This window comes from Syzygium oleosum, unplaced genomic scaffold (genome assembly GCF_021117445.2).
Source record: "Syzygium oleosum isolate NSW1041296 unplaced genomic scaffold, Sole_v2.1 Sole_v2.02, whole genome shotgun sequence".
In the NCBI taxonomy this organism is placed as follows: Eukaryota; Viridiplantae; Streptophyta; class Magnoliopsida; order Myrtales; family Myrtaceae; genus Syzygium; species Syzygium oleosum.
In genome coordinates, this window is record NW_026607486.1 from 22,038,018 (window position 1) to 22,054,800 (window position 16,783).

Below are 16,783 nucleotides of genomic sequence, written 5' to 3' on the forward strand. Positions count from 1 at the left end.
CCACTATATAATCCCACTCGTATCGAGTCATTTCTTCATCACACCCACAACACAGTTCGTTATTAGCGTGCTGAAAATGGCCTGGTCCTCTTCATTTTCGAAGGCCATCTTGACTTTGGCTTGCGTTGTGCTCCTCATTGGGGGCACGAGTGCCCAACTTTCGATCTTCTACTACGCCAAAACTTGCCCCCAACTCTTCCCGACGGTGAAGTCAATCGTGCATGGAGCGATTGCCAAAGAGGCCCGCATGGGTGCCTCGCTCACCCGCTTGTTCTTCCACGATTGCTTCGTCAACGTAACTTCTCTTTCTCATCCACTTTAACTTCTCAACATTATTCCCCAATACTTAAGACCAATTCATACATTCACGTTTCTTACAATTGAAAAAGCTATCAATGCTCTTAGCGAAGAAAGAGTTTGGCTAAGTAAATACAAACCAAAGTCATTGCCTCATTGATGTTCATGGTATATTTATCAGGGTTGCGACGGATCGAACCTCTTGGACGACACGCCCACTTTCACCGGAGAGAAGAATGCTGCCCCGAACAAAAATTCCCTGCGAGGGTTCGATGTGGTGGACAAGATTAAGTCCGCGGTAGAGAAAGTGTGCCCCGGCGTCGTCTCGTGTGCTGATTTGTTGGCGATTATCTCCCGAGACTCCGTTGAGACAGTAAGTCATTGGAACTCGACTAGCTATGGAACAGAAGAGACGAAAGCTTCTGATTATTTTGGATGAGTAATAATTTGTTGCGAATGAATTTGGGCAGCTGGGAGGGCCAGGGTGGGATGTCAAGCTGGGAAGGAGAGATGCGAGAACTGCGAGCCAGGCAGCAGCTAACAACAGCATCCCTCCTCCAACTAATAACCTCAACGCTCTCATTTCCAGCTTCCAAAATCATGGCCTTTCTCAAAAGGACCTCGTCGCACTATACGGTGAATTTCCTCTCTCTCTCTCTCTCTCTCTCTCTCTCTCTCTCTCTCTCTCTCTCTCTCTCTCTCTCTCTCTCTCTCTCTCTCTCTCGATCGAGAAAAATTTGGTAATTTGCAAAAATCCATGAGGAAATGATTTCGCACCAGCGACTACTCCATAAACCAAATCTATTAAATCTAGTTGATCACATTTCAAGAATTTATGAGATCCACACTGGTCCTGCTAAAGAACACACAAATGTTAATGCAATTCTACACTTTAATTGGTTCCCCCTCATCACCCTTAGAATTTTATAAGATCCAAACTACTCTAATTAATACTTGTTTGTATGTTCTCTTGCTCTTAAATACGCAGGAGCACACACAATTGGGCAAGCGAGATGCACAAACTTCCGGGCCAGGATCTACAACGAGAGCAACATCGACAGCTCATTTGCCCGAACGACGAAGAGCAACTGCCCACGCATGACCGGCGTTGGCGATAACAACCTGGCCGGCCTTGACTTCCAGAGCGCGACATCGTTCGACAACAACTACTACGTCAACCTCGTCAAGAAACGAGGCCTCCTTCACTCTGACCAACAGCTCTTCAACGGCGGGTCCACCGACTCACTCGTCAGGACTTACGCCAAAAGCCAAGGCACCTTCTTCAAGGACTTTGTGGCCTCCATGATCAATATGGGCGACATCAAGCCCCTCACCGGATCCAACGGCGAGATCAGGAAGAACTGTAGGAGGATTAATTAATTTGATGAATTTTGGGTCTATATATACTCCTTAATTTGGAGTTTCAGCAATAAATTTCTCTTTGATCGAGTTCTATTTTCCTGGTGTTTGTTCTGTCATTTGCATTTGAAGTTTTTGCTGTGGTGTGACCGTCGAGATGGAATTGTAAGAGTCGAATATTGTAATAAAAGTCCTGTCGAGATTTCGTCAACTGTTACACATTTCTTTGCCCGAAAAACGACAGTTGTTGGGAAATGTATCATGATGTTTACCAGTAGGCACTATTAAACGACATTTCTTTGCCTTAACGCATTCGATGGGAGCTGTTAAGGCACACGCGTTGGTTTGGGTCTAGATCATCAAAAAATAATCAAAATAATTGAGTCACACAATGGTGGTCGGTTATGTTAAGAAAACCTCCCATAATAATTTGAAGTTGATAAATACAATGGTATATCAGTTGTTGTATAAATGCAAATGTTGCCTTGTCTCGGGATTAAACAAATACAAAGAGCACTCTGTTGTGGCCCACAAAACCTGAAGCATGAAGCATAAGACCGAAGATGGCAGGAAGGACCATAATGAATCTGAACAAGTCAAGGAACGTGTAGTTTATGAGGTCCTGAAAGTATTACAGACAAGGTGAACATTTTATACATGTGGACGACTCTTTCTCTTACATTGTAGAGGATGACATGGTGTCGCGACTCACTCGTTTGTGTTAGAAACACGGTAAAATAAGGAAGAGGGGGACATGATAGGAAAGAGACATCCCAATGTTTCTTGACATGGACGCAAACATAAAATTGAGGAAGTCAAATCGATCTCGAACCAACCATACAAATTGAATATTGTTCCATGTGAGGGCTCGAACCAAGTCAACGCTCGATCACAGGCACTATCCCATGCTTATGGTCAGAATTTTAAAAGGTTCTCATCACCTAAACATTTTGACTCATTTCTAAACTCAGCTACGAGTTAGCGACCACGTCCATTTCGCAAAACGAGAATCGGATAGCATGATTTAATGTTTATGCAGATATAACACGAGGTGGGCACTATTCAGAAATTCCTTTGTGTCCCACGAAATTGACAGTAATATCATAACAACTAACAAATCTTTTTTTCAAATAAGTTGTTGGTAACTTACCATCCACTTCTATGGGGAAAATTGTCCAAAAAGTCCTAAACCTATTGTACGGCGGTCAATTCAATCCTAAACCTTTTAAAAAGTTACCAATTCAGTCCTAAATCTTTCAATCGTGCCAATTTTGTCCTAAACTTATTGATTATTTGTCAATTTAATCATAAACCTTTTAACGAATTGCTAATTTAGTCCTTCCGGCTAATTTTGGCCGGAAATCGTTGACGTGGCGGTCTAGTCTGCACGGCCGTCCTACGTGGCGCTGACATGGATAATTTTCTATTTTAAAAAAAATCGAATTTTTTTATTTATTTTTATTGATTATTTTACTTTTATTCTTTTCTTTTCTTTTCTTTCTTTTCTCTTTTTTTTTCCGTTCTTCTTCTTCTTCATTGAGCTCACCGGTCGAGGGCTGACGGAGGTGGCCGGCCATTGGGTGAGGGCCTGCAACCCACGTCTGTCACGCCCCGTACCCTACGAAGCGCTAACATCCCTACCTTGGTCGATTGCAGTGCGACGTCCCAGGAAGCGTCGCCGACCCAACGCCCAACAGAGAACAAGCACACACGGAAGTAATTAAAAACAACCCTGACAATTATAAAATACGAGCCAAGGATAACCAACAAGCAACCAACGCGGGAACATACTTGCACTTTACATTGCTATAGAAAACTTCTTTACAGACATCTATACACAACTGGGAAAAGATATAAGTCCTCGCCTACACGATCTACAAGCCACGGGGTCAAAAAGGGAAGTGGCTAGGGAGGTCAGACTAACTCAAAGAGAGGGCTACAGTCAAAAAGTTACCAGCCCTCACTACTAGCTATGGCTCCGGATACCTAGGGTTCCCACTCAGGGTCGGAAGATCCAGTAGTTTCGTCCGACGGCTCCTCTGAAGGATTCTCCGAAGACTCGGACGGTTCAGAATCCATATCTTCGACTTGGGCTCGCTCATCTTCAGAGTCCGGCTCCAACTCTGGATCTAGGTAGCGACCTAACTCGTCGTCTACTCCCAGCTCTTCGTCAGATCCTACCTCGGCGACTTCTCCGTCTTCGCTTGAGTCTTGATCCATCGGCTCGGGTTCCGGCTCCTCTTCGGCATCTCGGTCCTGATCTTCAGCTATCACCTGTGGCTCATGTGGCTCCTCATCCATAGGCTCGTCAACGCCATCTACATCGTAAACATCCTGAGGATTGATCACTTCGCCATTCGCATATATGGGTTCCATCAATCCATTTTGACCGATTGGCGCATCAAACGTTCTCAGGGGTTGCCCTAGGTTTCCGTCTGCATCTCGCAAGCACCAGGCTATGTACTCCTGGGTCTGATGAAAGTACTCTCCCACGTGTACAAATACCACAGATCTATATCTCACATAGGATTCCCCATTTCCTGCGGGGTATGTACTGGTATACTGGTGTATCTGTACAGGTATTCCAAAAAGCGGCGGGTTCGGCATCCTTACGGCTGGGGGTCTGAAAAGTTTCGGTTTACACAACCGTGAGACGAATCTCAGTGAGTTCAACCCCTAAACCTAGGCTAGGCTAGCATGCAATCTCCTGACCGGAAAATAAATAAGTGAAACCATAGTGCAACAACAATCAAATAATCCTCCGACCCTGCAGGTTAGGCAGTTCAATATATAATAATCACGGCACGTACGTGGCACACATTATCACACGTACGCCAATCACATGCTCATGCACCGAGGTTCACACACTCGCATGCCAGTCCATGCATGTTCATGCATGCAAATGTCGTCGACATGTCACGTGTATTTCCCGGCCCACTGGCCCATACTGGCACACTGGCAATCGCCCAATTTATTATTTATTACGACTCGAGTCATCAATTTTTCACGGCCCGGTGCGTCTAGCCTGCTTCAAAGTGCATGAGGCGCAACAACCGATCTGGCCCAGTGTCTCTAGCCTGCTTCAAAGTGCATGAGGCGCAACACTGATCTCCTTGCGAACCAGAGCCTGCTTCAAAGTGCATGAGGATGGTCGCCTTCCGGACGTACCGGGCATCGTCCTGCTTCAAAGTGCATGAGGACGGTATCGACCCGAAGGTCATGACCCAAAGGTCCTTAGGTGATCACACAACTCATTATTATCTGAACCCAGCGTATAACGCTTCAGGGTATTTTAGGTGATCACATGCTCATGGCAGACACGCATTCTCGCGCAATTTCATCACATGCCTCACTCTTGGCATACGCAATGCGTGTCCATGTTATGCAATGCAATGCACCACGAGCACCAATATAATTCAGACACCCAATGTCACAACACGTGCTTAATTGGCCCAATTAATACCGTGTGGCCTAACATGCGATTCACAAATCAGTAAATCATTGTAAACCAAACAATGGCCAATCGCACTCCATAAAATCAGCCACACCACATACGACATAGCAGTACGAAATCAACCACAATTAAGCACAATTGACGTACAATCAGTCAACCCGGACATACCCGGTAATTTTCCAACGGGCTCCTAAATTGGTCATTTAATCCAATTAATCTCCCCAAATAATTCTCATTAATCCACTAAATTTCCAAATGATAATTTTTACCAATCCGTCCTCAACCCAGTCTGAAATACACATTGATACTATCTAAGCCAGTCCAAATTGTACCGATAATACCTAAACCAGTCCAGAAAAATGCACTAACAGTCCTAATCCGGGTTTAGGAATTTTACTCACTTAATTTCTGGACCACGGCGATGGGGAACGGCGGCCGATCACCGATGAACAAAGTGAAACCGGCGGCGGAATTCCCGGGGAGGGGGCGCGTGCATTCACGCGGCCGTTCACGGCGGATCGTTCACTGTGGGGGTGCATTCACTGCGTCGTTCACGGGGGTACTTGCATGCACGGAACCTGTACGGACGGACAGAACGGTGGCAGCGAGACGGCAAGTGGATTTACCGCGCGGCCGTACGGATCGCTGCTGTACGGCCGTACGACCGGCGACGAACGGCGACGCACCGAATAGCCGGACGGCTGGGTGGCGACGAACGGCGATCGGAGCTCCGGCGAGGCTCGGACGCGGCGGCGGTGCTTTACCGGGAGAGAAAAAGAGAGAAAAATAGAGGGAAAGGGAGAGAGAAAGGGCTGGAAAGAGGCGAGGCTCGGGCTGGGGGGCTGTGGTGGTCGACGGCGGGGCACGGCGGTCGCGGGCGCTCCGATGGCCGGCGGTGGCTCCGCGAAGCTCGGCCGGGAGAGAAAAATGAGAAAAAAATTAGAGAGAGAGCTGTTCTGGTGGGGGCTGGCCGAGAATGAGGGAGAGAGGAGAGAGAGAGGGTCTTAACCGGTCAAACTTTAGGGGCTAGGGGCGACACGTGTCGCCGATCCGCGCGATTTGACAAAACGCCCTAATCTAACGGTTTCGTTCGACCTTATCCAAAAGGGAGGGGCAAAAGGTCAATGGCCCCCAATAATGCAGCTGATAACCTCTGATAATTATCCCAAAATTATCCCAAAAATTCGGACCAAAAATTAGCCCAGGGGCAAAACCGTCATTTTTTCGGTCCCGGGGCGAAATTCCAATTTTCACACATACGCGTTCCATATGTGCATGGCCAATATAATATGGCTTCGAAATCGCGAAATTCACTTTTTAAGCCCTCGGAAATCGACTGCAAAGTTTCGGGAATAAAATAATATTATTTTTCCAATTTTTTTCGAAATTCCAGTTTTTGTCCAAAACGACTCCTGGTATGCGTGGCCACCCAAAAATGGCGTCGGCCTCGAAAAATAACCTCATTTGGCCTCGAAAAGCAACGCTGGCGTCCCGAGGGGCAAAATCGTAATTTTTCACCCCCGGACCGAAATTCCAATTTTTACTCATACTAACTCCAAACGTGTGTGGCCGGCGTAATATGATGTCAAATTCCCAAAAATAGTCTCTTAAGCCTTTGAAAATCGACATCGTAATCCGGGCCCAATTCCGTGAACAATACTCGCTAAACTTTCAATTTCAGGGTCTCTCACTAACGGGCGGCTGTTTAGAGGTTACGCGTATCGACCTAGGGCTACCCATATCGTAATGGTCCCGATCATTGAGAGAATGAGAAATTATTACTAGTTCCAGAGGTCACGATCGTTCGGTTTAAGTTCAGGACTGGTTGGCCACGTGTACTTTCGATCTTGCAGAATCACCTGCGTCCCTATTGTACATCGTAGGCCTTGGCCAAACCCAATCTATTACCCTTTCTTACGATCGGCCCAGTTTGGCCCAAAATATTCCCTCAGCGTCTCTCGTGATCGGTGTCCGTTTCACGATAGGGTCCCCGGTCCACGTACCGGTTTCTAGTTAGCCATACCCCATTGGTTAGTATCATCAGCTCTGGGCGAGACTTACTAAAATGAAATGCGAAATAATATCAGCATTATTGATCTCGGAATTACATCGAAATTCGGGCTGTTACAATTCTTCCCCCCTTACAAAAATTTCGTCCTCGAAATTTGCAATCTCTCCTTATCTACTCAAATAACTGGGGGTATTGACGTCTCATAGCTTCTTCGCTTTCCTAAGTGGCACCTTCTGTTCCGTGGTGTTCTCAGACAACTTTGACCACTAGGATTGTCTTTTAATGTGACCCATGATCCTTTCTATCCTCAAGTTACACTCGCCTCTCCAAGTATAGTGCTTCGTCGTCCACGTCCGTCTTCTCTTAACTTGGGTCCTCTTTGGTTCATATTTTCTCCACCTCGACCCGTGGACTACGTCATACACTTAGGACAGATTAGGCGGCGAGGCAATTCGCTAGATCATATTTCCACTCCTTTCCCTAATATCGAATAGTCTGACACATATCGGCTTAACTTGCTTTCTTGCCATATCAGGGAAATCTTTTCATAGGGAACACTCAGGCTGACACTTGATTTCCAATCTCAAGCTCTAAAAGTCGTCGTCTCCGATCGTGTAATTTTTCTGACGACTCTACTTATCTGTCCGACTCAAAGTCTCTTTCGGCCTGCCAAAAGGTACGTAAGCCTAAGCGGTCTATCAACTGTTATTCCGCTGGAATTGGGTCTCCCCTGGCTTCACATCGATCCCGTTACAACATCCTTGGAATCAGGTCACATTTCCATTTAGAAATTTTCAACGGTCATAATAGCCCTCTAGGCTTATTGCGCTATGCCCTCACTTATAGGCACGTCAAACACCTAGCCTTACACTTGACCACATTTACCTTCATTCTATTCCACCAGTAATGTTGCCGCAAGTCCTAATGCATCTTAGTGCTACTCGGGTGGACACTATACTTACTGCGGAAATTTCCATTCAAATTTTTCCTCCTCGAATTTCACCTCATCGGGTACACACAATCATCGTTAGAACCTCAAAATTTCTATCCCCGAATACGTGGAAACTCGACTTCCGCTTATCGGCATGCACCTCAATGACACTTCGTATCTCGTGATCCACATAATGCTATTCCTTGTTCTGGGCCTAGATTCCCAACTAATCCTCGAGGCGGTCAACAGATTTTACATCCGATTCACCTCAATTTAACTTCCAAGTCCCTGAGCCTTCCCAACGAGGTTCATTCATTGATCACCCCATACGTCCCAATCGACTCACGACTTAGCGTATATATAACTCATCCAGTCTTTCCATGGCGATACAGAGTGTTGCAGTCAATTTTCCATCATGCGTCAGGTAATTCTTTTCACGTGGCCTCAACTGGCACGACGCATAATTTACTACTCTACCGTGTTACATCTACACACACCCAAGTCTTCTTAATGAAGCGTCACTATAGACCTCGAATCCTCCCGGTTCAAGTTGAATATTCAATACCGGGGTAATCATCAGCCTATGCTTTAGCTCTTGGGAACTCTGTTCACAGTGATCATTCCATTCTAACGGATTTCCTTTTCAATTAGTCGTGCCCATAGCACGGCTATCAACAAGAATCTTCCACAAAACGTCGATAATTGTCAGCCAAATCTATGACACTTCAAACCTCAGTTATTGGTATCAGTCATGACCACTTAGTTATTACCTTGACCTTAGTCGGGTCCGCGAAAGTTCCATCTTCCGAGATTATACGTTCAGGGGACACGACTCCATCGAGCCAAAGTTCGCACTTGTCATACCTGGCGTAGAGTGTGTGTTCTCTCAAAGTTCGTAATACCTCAGCCAGACTTGCTTCTTGCTCCCAGGCTCCTCGAGTCTCCCAATACATCATTAATGAAAACCGTTACGAACTAACCCCATAATTCTTGGAACACTCGGTTCATTAGGTCCACAGAAGTAGCGAGGCATCTCTCAGGCCAATGGGCATTACTATGAATCCGTAGTACTCATACCTCGTTTGTTAAACCGTCGTAATTATATCTTCCTTTCATATCCTTAACTGAAAATTCCAGTCCGTAACACAATCTTAGGAACATTTCCTTTCGGAGTCTCCATTGGTGACATCAAGTCTGTGGTTCAATCTCGGAGAACACCAAGGTCCTTACAATTGATCAGATAGACCATCGATCCTCGGTAGTAGGTACTTACTATTTATTATTGACGGTTTCAACTGCCAGTAGTTTACGTACCATCTCGATGTTCCGTCCGTTTTCCTCATATATAATACAAGAATTCCCCACGGGGCACACTAGGGCGAATAAAATTTTACCCACGAGTCCTTACATCTGGACTTTCAATTCCTTTAATTTCCAACAGGGACATTCAACACTATCTCCTCGAAATCAGTTCTACTCCGGGGCCAATTCTTTCACGATTCCACTTCCCGTTCTAGTGACAACTCAGCAGTTTCTAAGGAAGGACCTCAGAAGGTTACACACCTCATTTATTCTTCCAACTTTAATTCCGTCATAGTCGGGTCAACCACATTCACCCCGTATCCTTTGCAACTATTATCGGATATCTAGTCACCTCAAGCGAGGGCATTTAAGGAATCGAGATTCCTCCTCGACTTTCTTGAAGATCAAACCTAAGACATCCAACCGGGTTAAACGGGATCGTCCTATAGTTGCAATCCATAATGGCTTTCCGTCTTATTAGCCAATCCATTTCAATTTTCAAATCAAAATTATACTTGACCAACACTGTCATGTCAATACTCTTTTCTCTACTCCCGGTCACTATCTCATAGTTATGACACCCCAACGACATCAACACCTTATCATTCGAAAAGGGGGTTCGTTATACCAAGCGTGGGTACAAGCGCTATAAGTTTAGTCCCAACCGATCGAACAAACTCTCCAAGTTTCCATCCTTACTATAGATCATCAAAACGATTCGGTTAATGGTTCGGCTTTCTAATATCCTTCCTAACCGGTGGGACGAATCGCCTGTTTCCCCGCCATTTGCTTCTTCAAGAAGCGACGGTTATTCTTAATTTGAGCAAAACACTATCCAGAAGTAGTTACACTTTCCAACTGATCTCGCTCTATTATTTGAGCTCATTCATACACTTCCCCATCATCCCTGATGTTCCGAGAGATCATTAGGCTTCAGAGATCCGACTTCAGTCCATCTCGGAATTTCCGAGCCCTGTCCCGTGGATTCTCAACCAGCCAAGCGAACTCCGTTTCATATCGTTCCACAGTCATCTGCCCTCGGCAGAATCACATAAACTCCGTCAATCCTTTTTCTTGGGCATTTTCCGGGAAATATTTTTCCCCATAGAATTTCTCAATAAACATGGCCCAAGTTTGGACTGTACTCATCGGGGATATCCTATCCCTGGTGGTCTTCCACTTATTCTTTGCGCCCATCTACGGTTAATGCACAGCCAATATTACTTTCTCAGCCTCGGTGTACCCCAAAATGTCAAAGGCTTTCTCAACTTTCGCTATCAATTTCGATGCAGCCGTGGGTCATCCTTACTAATGAACTTAAGAAAGTCCCACCCGAGAGATTATTTCACCAGTTGATGCATTCGCCTATTGGCCACTATGTAAGCTTAACCCTACTGGCATTATTTCCATTCATGGTAGTAATCACTGCAACCTCAGCAGCCTGGGCATTAACAACGCTCCCTTCCTGAGCTTGCCTGCCCATATTTTTCCTTATATGGCCTGATTCACAACCTCTAAACTTAGGTTTCGGTCTCATGGCCTATAGCACTCGACTGCTCTTGGGTTTCCTTACCCCTCATTTTGTCATTCTTGCAATCTCACTGATCACTTACCTGCTAAAACCCCCTAAGGGATTAGAGACTTAAACCAATCTAACCGGTCTAAGGTCCTAGGCAGGTATCACAACACAGTCAAGCAACCAGCATGCGGCCTAGCACAAACAACACAAGACCTCTAATAAAGAGGTACACGTCCTCACCTCAGGTCCTGCCGCACCTGCATTTCACGGGTCAAATCACACCAAGCAACCAAGACACAAACAGTCAGGAGATGCATGTAGCACACGAGGTCACCCTATTGGCTACCCATGGTCTCATCGCTCCTTATCACTCCAGGTGTCGACTAATTGGAATCGAGCTGACCTTGCTCTGATACCAAAACAAGAGGGGTTGTCACGCCCCGTACCCTACGAAGCGCTAACATCCCTACCTTGGTCGATTGCAGTGCGACGTCCCAGGAAGCGTCGCCGACCCAACACCCAACAGAGAACAAGCACAAACGGAAGTAATTAAAAACAACCCTGACAATTATAAAATACGAGCCAAGGATAACCAACAAGCAACCAACGCGGGAACATACTTGCACTTTACATTGCTATAGAAAACTTCTTTACAGACATCTATACACAACTGGGAAAAGATATAAGTCCTCGCCTACACGATCTACAAGCCACGGGGTCAAAAAGGAAAGTGGCTAGGGAGGTCAGACTAACTCAAAGAGAGGGCTACAGTCAAAAAGTTACCAGCCCTCACTACTAGCTATGGCTCCGGATACCTAGGGTTCCCACTCAGGGTCGGAAGATCCAGTAGTTTCGTCCGACGGCTCCTCTGAAGGATTCTCCGAAGACTCGGACGGTTCAGAATCCATATCTTCGACTTGGGCTCGCTCATCTTCAGAGTCCGGCTCCAACTCTGGATCTAGGTAGCGACCTAACTCGTCGTCTACTCCCAGCTCTTCGTCAGATCCTACCTCGGCGACTTCTCCGTCTTCGCTTGAGTCTTGATCCATCGGCTCGGGTTCCGGCTCCTCTTCGGCATCTCGGTCCTGATCTTCAGCTATCACCTGTGGCTCATGTGGCTCCTCATCCATAGGCTCGTCCACGCCATCTACATCGTAAACATCCTGAGGATTGATCACTTCGCCATTCGCATATATGGGTTCCATCAATCCATTTTGACCGATTGGCGCATCAAACGTTCTCAGGGGTTGCCCTAGGTTTCCGTCTGTATCTCGCAAGCACCAGGCTATGTACTCCTGGGTCTGATGAAAGTACTCTCCCACGTGTACAAATACCACAGATCTATATCTCACATAGGATTCCCCATTTTCTCTGCGGGGTATGTACTTGGTATCTTGGTGTATCCGCACAGGTATTCCAAAAAGCGGCGGGTTCGGCATCCTTACGGTGGGGTCGAAAAGTTTCGGTTTACACAACCGTGAGACGAATCTCGGTGAGTTCAACCCCTAAACCTAGGCTAGGCTAGCATGCAATCTCGACCGGAAAATAAATAAGTGAAACCATAGTGCAACAACAATCAAATAATCCTCCGACCCCGCGGGTTAGGCGAGTTCAATATATAATAATCACGGCACGTACGTGGCACACATTATCACACGTACGCCAATCACATGCTCATGCACCGAGGTTCACACACTCGCATGCCAGTCCATGCATGTTCATGCATGCAAATGTCGTCGACATGTCACGTGTATTTCCCGGCCCACTGGCCCATAGCGCACACCGGCAATCGCCCAATTTATTATTTATTACGACTCGAGTCATCAATTTTTCACGGCCCGGTGCGTCTAGCCTCGCTTCAAAGTGCATGAGGCGCGAGCAACCGATCGGCCCAAGGTCTCTAGCCTCGCTTCAAAGTGCATGAGGCGCAACACTGATCTCCTTGCGAACCAGAGCCTGCTTCAAAGTGCATGAGGATGGTCGCCTTCCGGACGTACCGGGCATCGTCCTGCTTCAAAGTGCATGAGGACGGTATCGACCCGAAGGTCATGACCCAAAGGTCCTTAGGTGATCACACAACTCATTATTATTCGAACCCGCCGTATAACGCTTCGGGGTATTTTAGGTGATCACATGCTCATGGCGGACACGCATTCTCGCGCAATTTCATCACATGCCTCACTCTTGGCATACGCAATGCGTGTCCATGTTATGCAATGCAATGCACCACGAGCACCAATATAATTCAGACACCCAATGTCACAACACGTGCTTAATTGGCCCAATTAATACCGTGTGGCCTAACGTGCGATTCACAAATCAGTAAATCATTGTAAACCAAACAATGGCCAATCGCACTCCATAAAATCAGCCACACCACATACGACATAGCGAAGACGAAATCAACCACAATTAAGCACAATTGACGTACAATCGGTCAACCCGGACATACCCGGTAATTTTCCAACGGGCTCCTAAATTGGTCATTTAATCCAATTAATCTCCCCAAATAATTCTCATTAATCCACTAAATTTCCAAATGATAATTTTTACCAATCCGTCCTCAACCCAGTCTAAAATACACACTGATACTATCTAAGCCAGTCCAAATTATACCGATAATACCTAAACCAGTCCAGAAAAACGCACTAACAGTCCTAATCCGGGTTTAGGAATTTTACTCACTTAATTTCTGGACCACGGCGACGGGGAACGGCGGCCGATCACTGATGAACAGTGAAACCGGCGGCGGAATTCCGGGGGGGGGGGGGGGGGGGGGGGCGCGTACTGTTCACGCGGCACTGTTCACGGCGACTGTTCACAGGGGGGTACTGTTCACGGCATACTGTTCACAGGGGGTACTGTACGGAACTGTACGGATGGACAGGAACGGTGGCCGGCGAGACGGCGGTGACGACCGCGCGGCCATACGGACGGCGCCGTACGGACTGCTACAGTACCGGCCGTACGGCCGGCGACGAACGGCGACGTACCGAATAGCTGGACGGCTGGGTGGCGACGGAACGGCGATCGGAGCTCCGGCGAAGATCCGACGAGGCTCGGACGCGGCGGCGGTGCTTTACCGGGAGAGAAAAAGAGAGAAAAATAGAGGGAAAGGGAGAGAGAAAGGGCTGGACAGAGGCGAGGCTCGGGCTGGGGGGCTGTGGTGGTCGACGGCGGGGCACGGCGGTCGGCGGCGGCGCTCCGATGGCCGGCGGTGGCTCCGGCGAAGCTCGGCCGGGAGAGAAAATGAGAGAAAAAAATTAGAGAGAGAGCTGTTCTGGTGGGGGCTGGCCGAGAATGAGGGAGAGAGGAGAGAGAGAGGGTCTTAACCAGTCAAACTTTAGGGGCTAGGGGCGACACGTGTCGCCGATCCGCGCGATTTGACAAAAACGCCCCTAATCTAACGGTTTCTGTTCGACCTTATCCAAAAAGGGAGGGGCAAAAAGGTCAATGGCCCCCAATAATGCAGCTGATAACCTCTGATAATTATCCCAAAATTATCCCAAAAATTCGGACCAAAAATTAGCCCAGGGGCAAAACCGTCATTTTTTCGGTCCCGGGGCGAAATTCCAATTTTCACACATACGCGTTCCATATGTGCGTGGCCAATATAATATGGCGTCGAAATCGCGAAATTCACTTTTTAAGCCCTCGGAAATCGACTGCAAAGTTTCGGGAATAAAATAATATTATTTTTCCAATTTTTGTCGAAATTCCAGTTTTTGTCCAAAACGACTCCTGGTATGCGTGGCCACCCAAAAATGACGTCGACCTCGAAAAATAACCTCATTTGGCCTCGAAAAGCAACGCTGGCGTCCCGAGGGGCAAAATCGTAATTTTTCACCCCCGGACCGAAATTCCAATTTTTACTCATACTAACTCCAAACGTGTGTGGCCAGCGTAATATGACGTCAAATTCCCAAAAATAGTCTCTTAAGCCTTTGAAAATCGACATCGTAATCCGGGCCCAATTCCGTGAACAATACTCGCTAAACTTTCAATTTCAGGGTCTCTCACTAACGGGCGGCTGTTTAGAGGTTACTCGTATCGACCTAGGGCTATCCGTATCGTAATGGTCCCGATCATTGAGAGAATGAGAAATTATTACTAGTTCCAGAGGTCACGATCGTTCGGTTTAAGTTCAGGACTGGTTGGCCACGTGTACTTTCGGTCTTGCAGAATCACCTGCGTCCCTATTGTACATCGTAGGCCTTGGCCAAACCCAATCTATTACCCTTTCTTACGATCGGCCCAGTTTGGCCCAAAATATTCCCTCAACGTCTCTCGTGATCGGTGTCCGTTTCACGATAGGGTCCCCGGTCCACGTACCGGTTTCTAGTTAGCCATACCCCATTGGTTAGTATCCCAAGAGTGATCAGCTTTGGGCGAGACTTACTAAAATGAAATGCGAAATAATATCAGTATTATTGATCTCGGAATTACATCGAAATTCGGGCTGTTACAACGTCGGCCGTGGGCAAGGGCCGCGAAGCCCTTGCCGGCCGTGGGCAAGGGCGTCACAGCCCTCGCCAGATCTGGGTGAGGGCTCGCGAGCCCTCATTGCGGCCGGTGAGGGCATCACGAGCCCTCGCCCGCCCTCACTGTGGTCGGCGACGGCCTGGGCGAGGGCCGCGAAGCCCTCGCTGCGACCGGCGAGGGCGTCGAGAGCCCTCGCCCCCAGGCTGGCGAGCTCAACGAATAAGAAGAAGAAGAATAACGGAAAAAAAAAAAAGAAAAGAAAAAAAGTAAAATAATCAATAAAAAATTCAATTTTAAAAAAATAGAAAATTATCCACGTCAGCGCCACGTAAGATGGCCGCGCCAATTGGACTGTTATGTCAGCGATTTCCAGCCAAAATTAGCTGGAATGACTAAATTGGCAAATAGTCAACAGGTTTAGGACTAAATTGGCACGATTGAAAGGTTTAGGACTGAATTGGCAACTTTTAAAAAGGTTTAGGATTGAATTGGTAAAATTGAAAGGTTTAGGACTGAATTGGCCGCCGTACAATAGGTTTAGGACTTTTTGGACAATTTTATCCGCTTCTATGAATTTACCAAATCTTTTTTTAGATTGCAAATTATCGATTTTTGTACCAATTTATCAATTTTTACTTGCATAGCTTACCAATTTATGATACTACATGCATGACGTTCGTCTAAATTATATGAGTAGAAAATCCATCTTACGGATTTAGGATGAACCCTTGCCAGCGTGCTTACGCATGCCTGGCGCAGTGGGAACTTCCCTAGCTTGATTGCTACTGGCTTGCTTCCTTGATCGACGGACTCCTTCAAATGCCTTATTGACCAATGAATAGAACTTACAATTTTTTATTTGGTCAAGTAAATGACGTGTTGGTTTTTCTTGCCAAAGAAGCATGCAGCATACTTTTCAGCTGAGGAAATACAAAGAAGAATACTGAAGTGTGAAATGAAAAACTAGTATAAGATCTACCAAAACAACCTTTCCCGATCGATGAGGAGGGTCAAATAGTAAAAGAGAATCGGTAAATAGATACTAAATAGACAAGGGATGTTGTCTCCACAGGCCTCAGGATTTTTAAATTCAACTGCTCCGCGCGATGACATCGAGACAGAGAAAGCACTGAAAATGCAGAAGGCTTGTCGATTTAAGTAATGTTTAGATAGGTGATGGAGTCACAAACATTTCCACAGCTCCCCCACATATCACTGCGTTTTCTGCTCTTCATGATCACAGTCAGACAAACAAAGAACCTTCTCAGATGGCTTTGGAAAATAAACTTCAGCGAATCTCGGTCGATTTATTTTGTTACGACATATGTGAACAATGGATAGAATCAATCACAACACGAGATTCACACAGGATTAATGTAATTTCTCGTTTCTTTCTCTTTTACTTAATCAAAGTGTGGTTTTTTCGCT

The 16,783-nt window shown here is 46.5% G+C and overlaps 1 protein-coding gene across 1 annotated transcript; it reads left to right on the plus strand.

Annotated features, from left to right (window-relative positions):
* On the plus strand, positions 1-1,692 carry LOC130137424 (peroxidase 4-like). The gene is made up of 4 exons (XM_056308709.1): positions 1-295; positions 479-670; positions 768-933; positions 1,286-1,692. Exons 1-4 carry the CDS (start codon positions 77-79, stop codon positions 1,675-1,677), a joined length of 969 nt encoding a protein of 322 aa, XP_056164684.1. The 5' UTR covers positions 1-76; the 3' UTR covers positions 1,678-1,692.
* Positions 1,693-16,783: the final 15,091 nt, after the last annotated feature.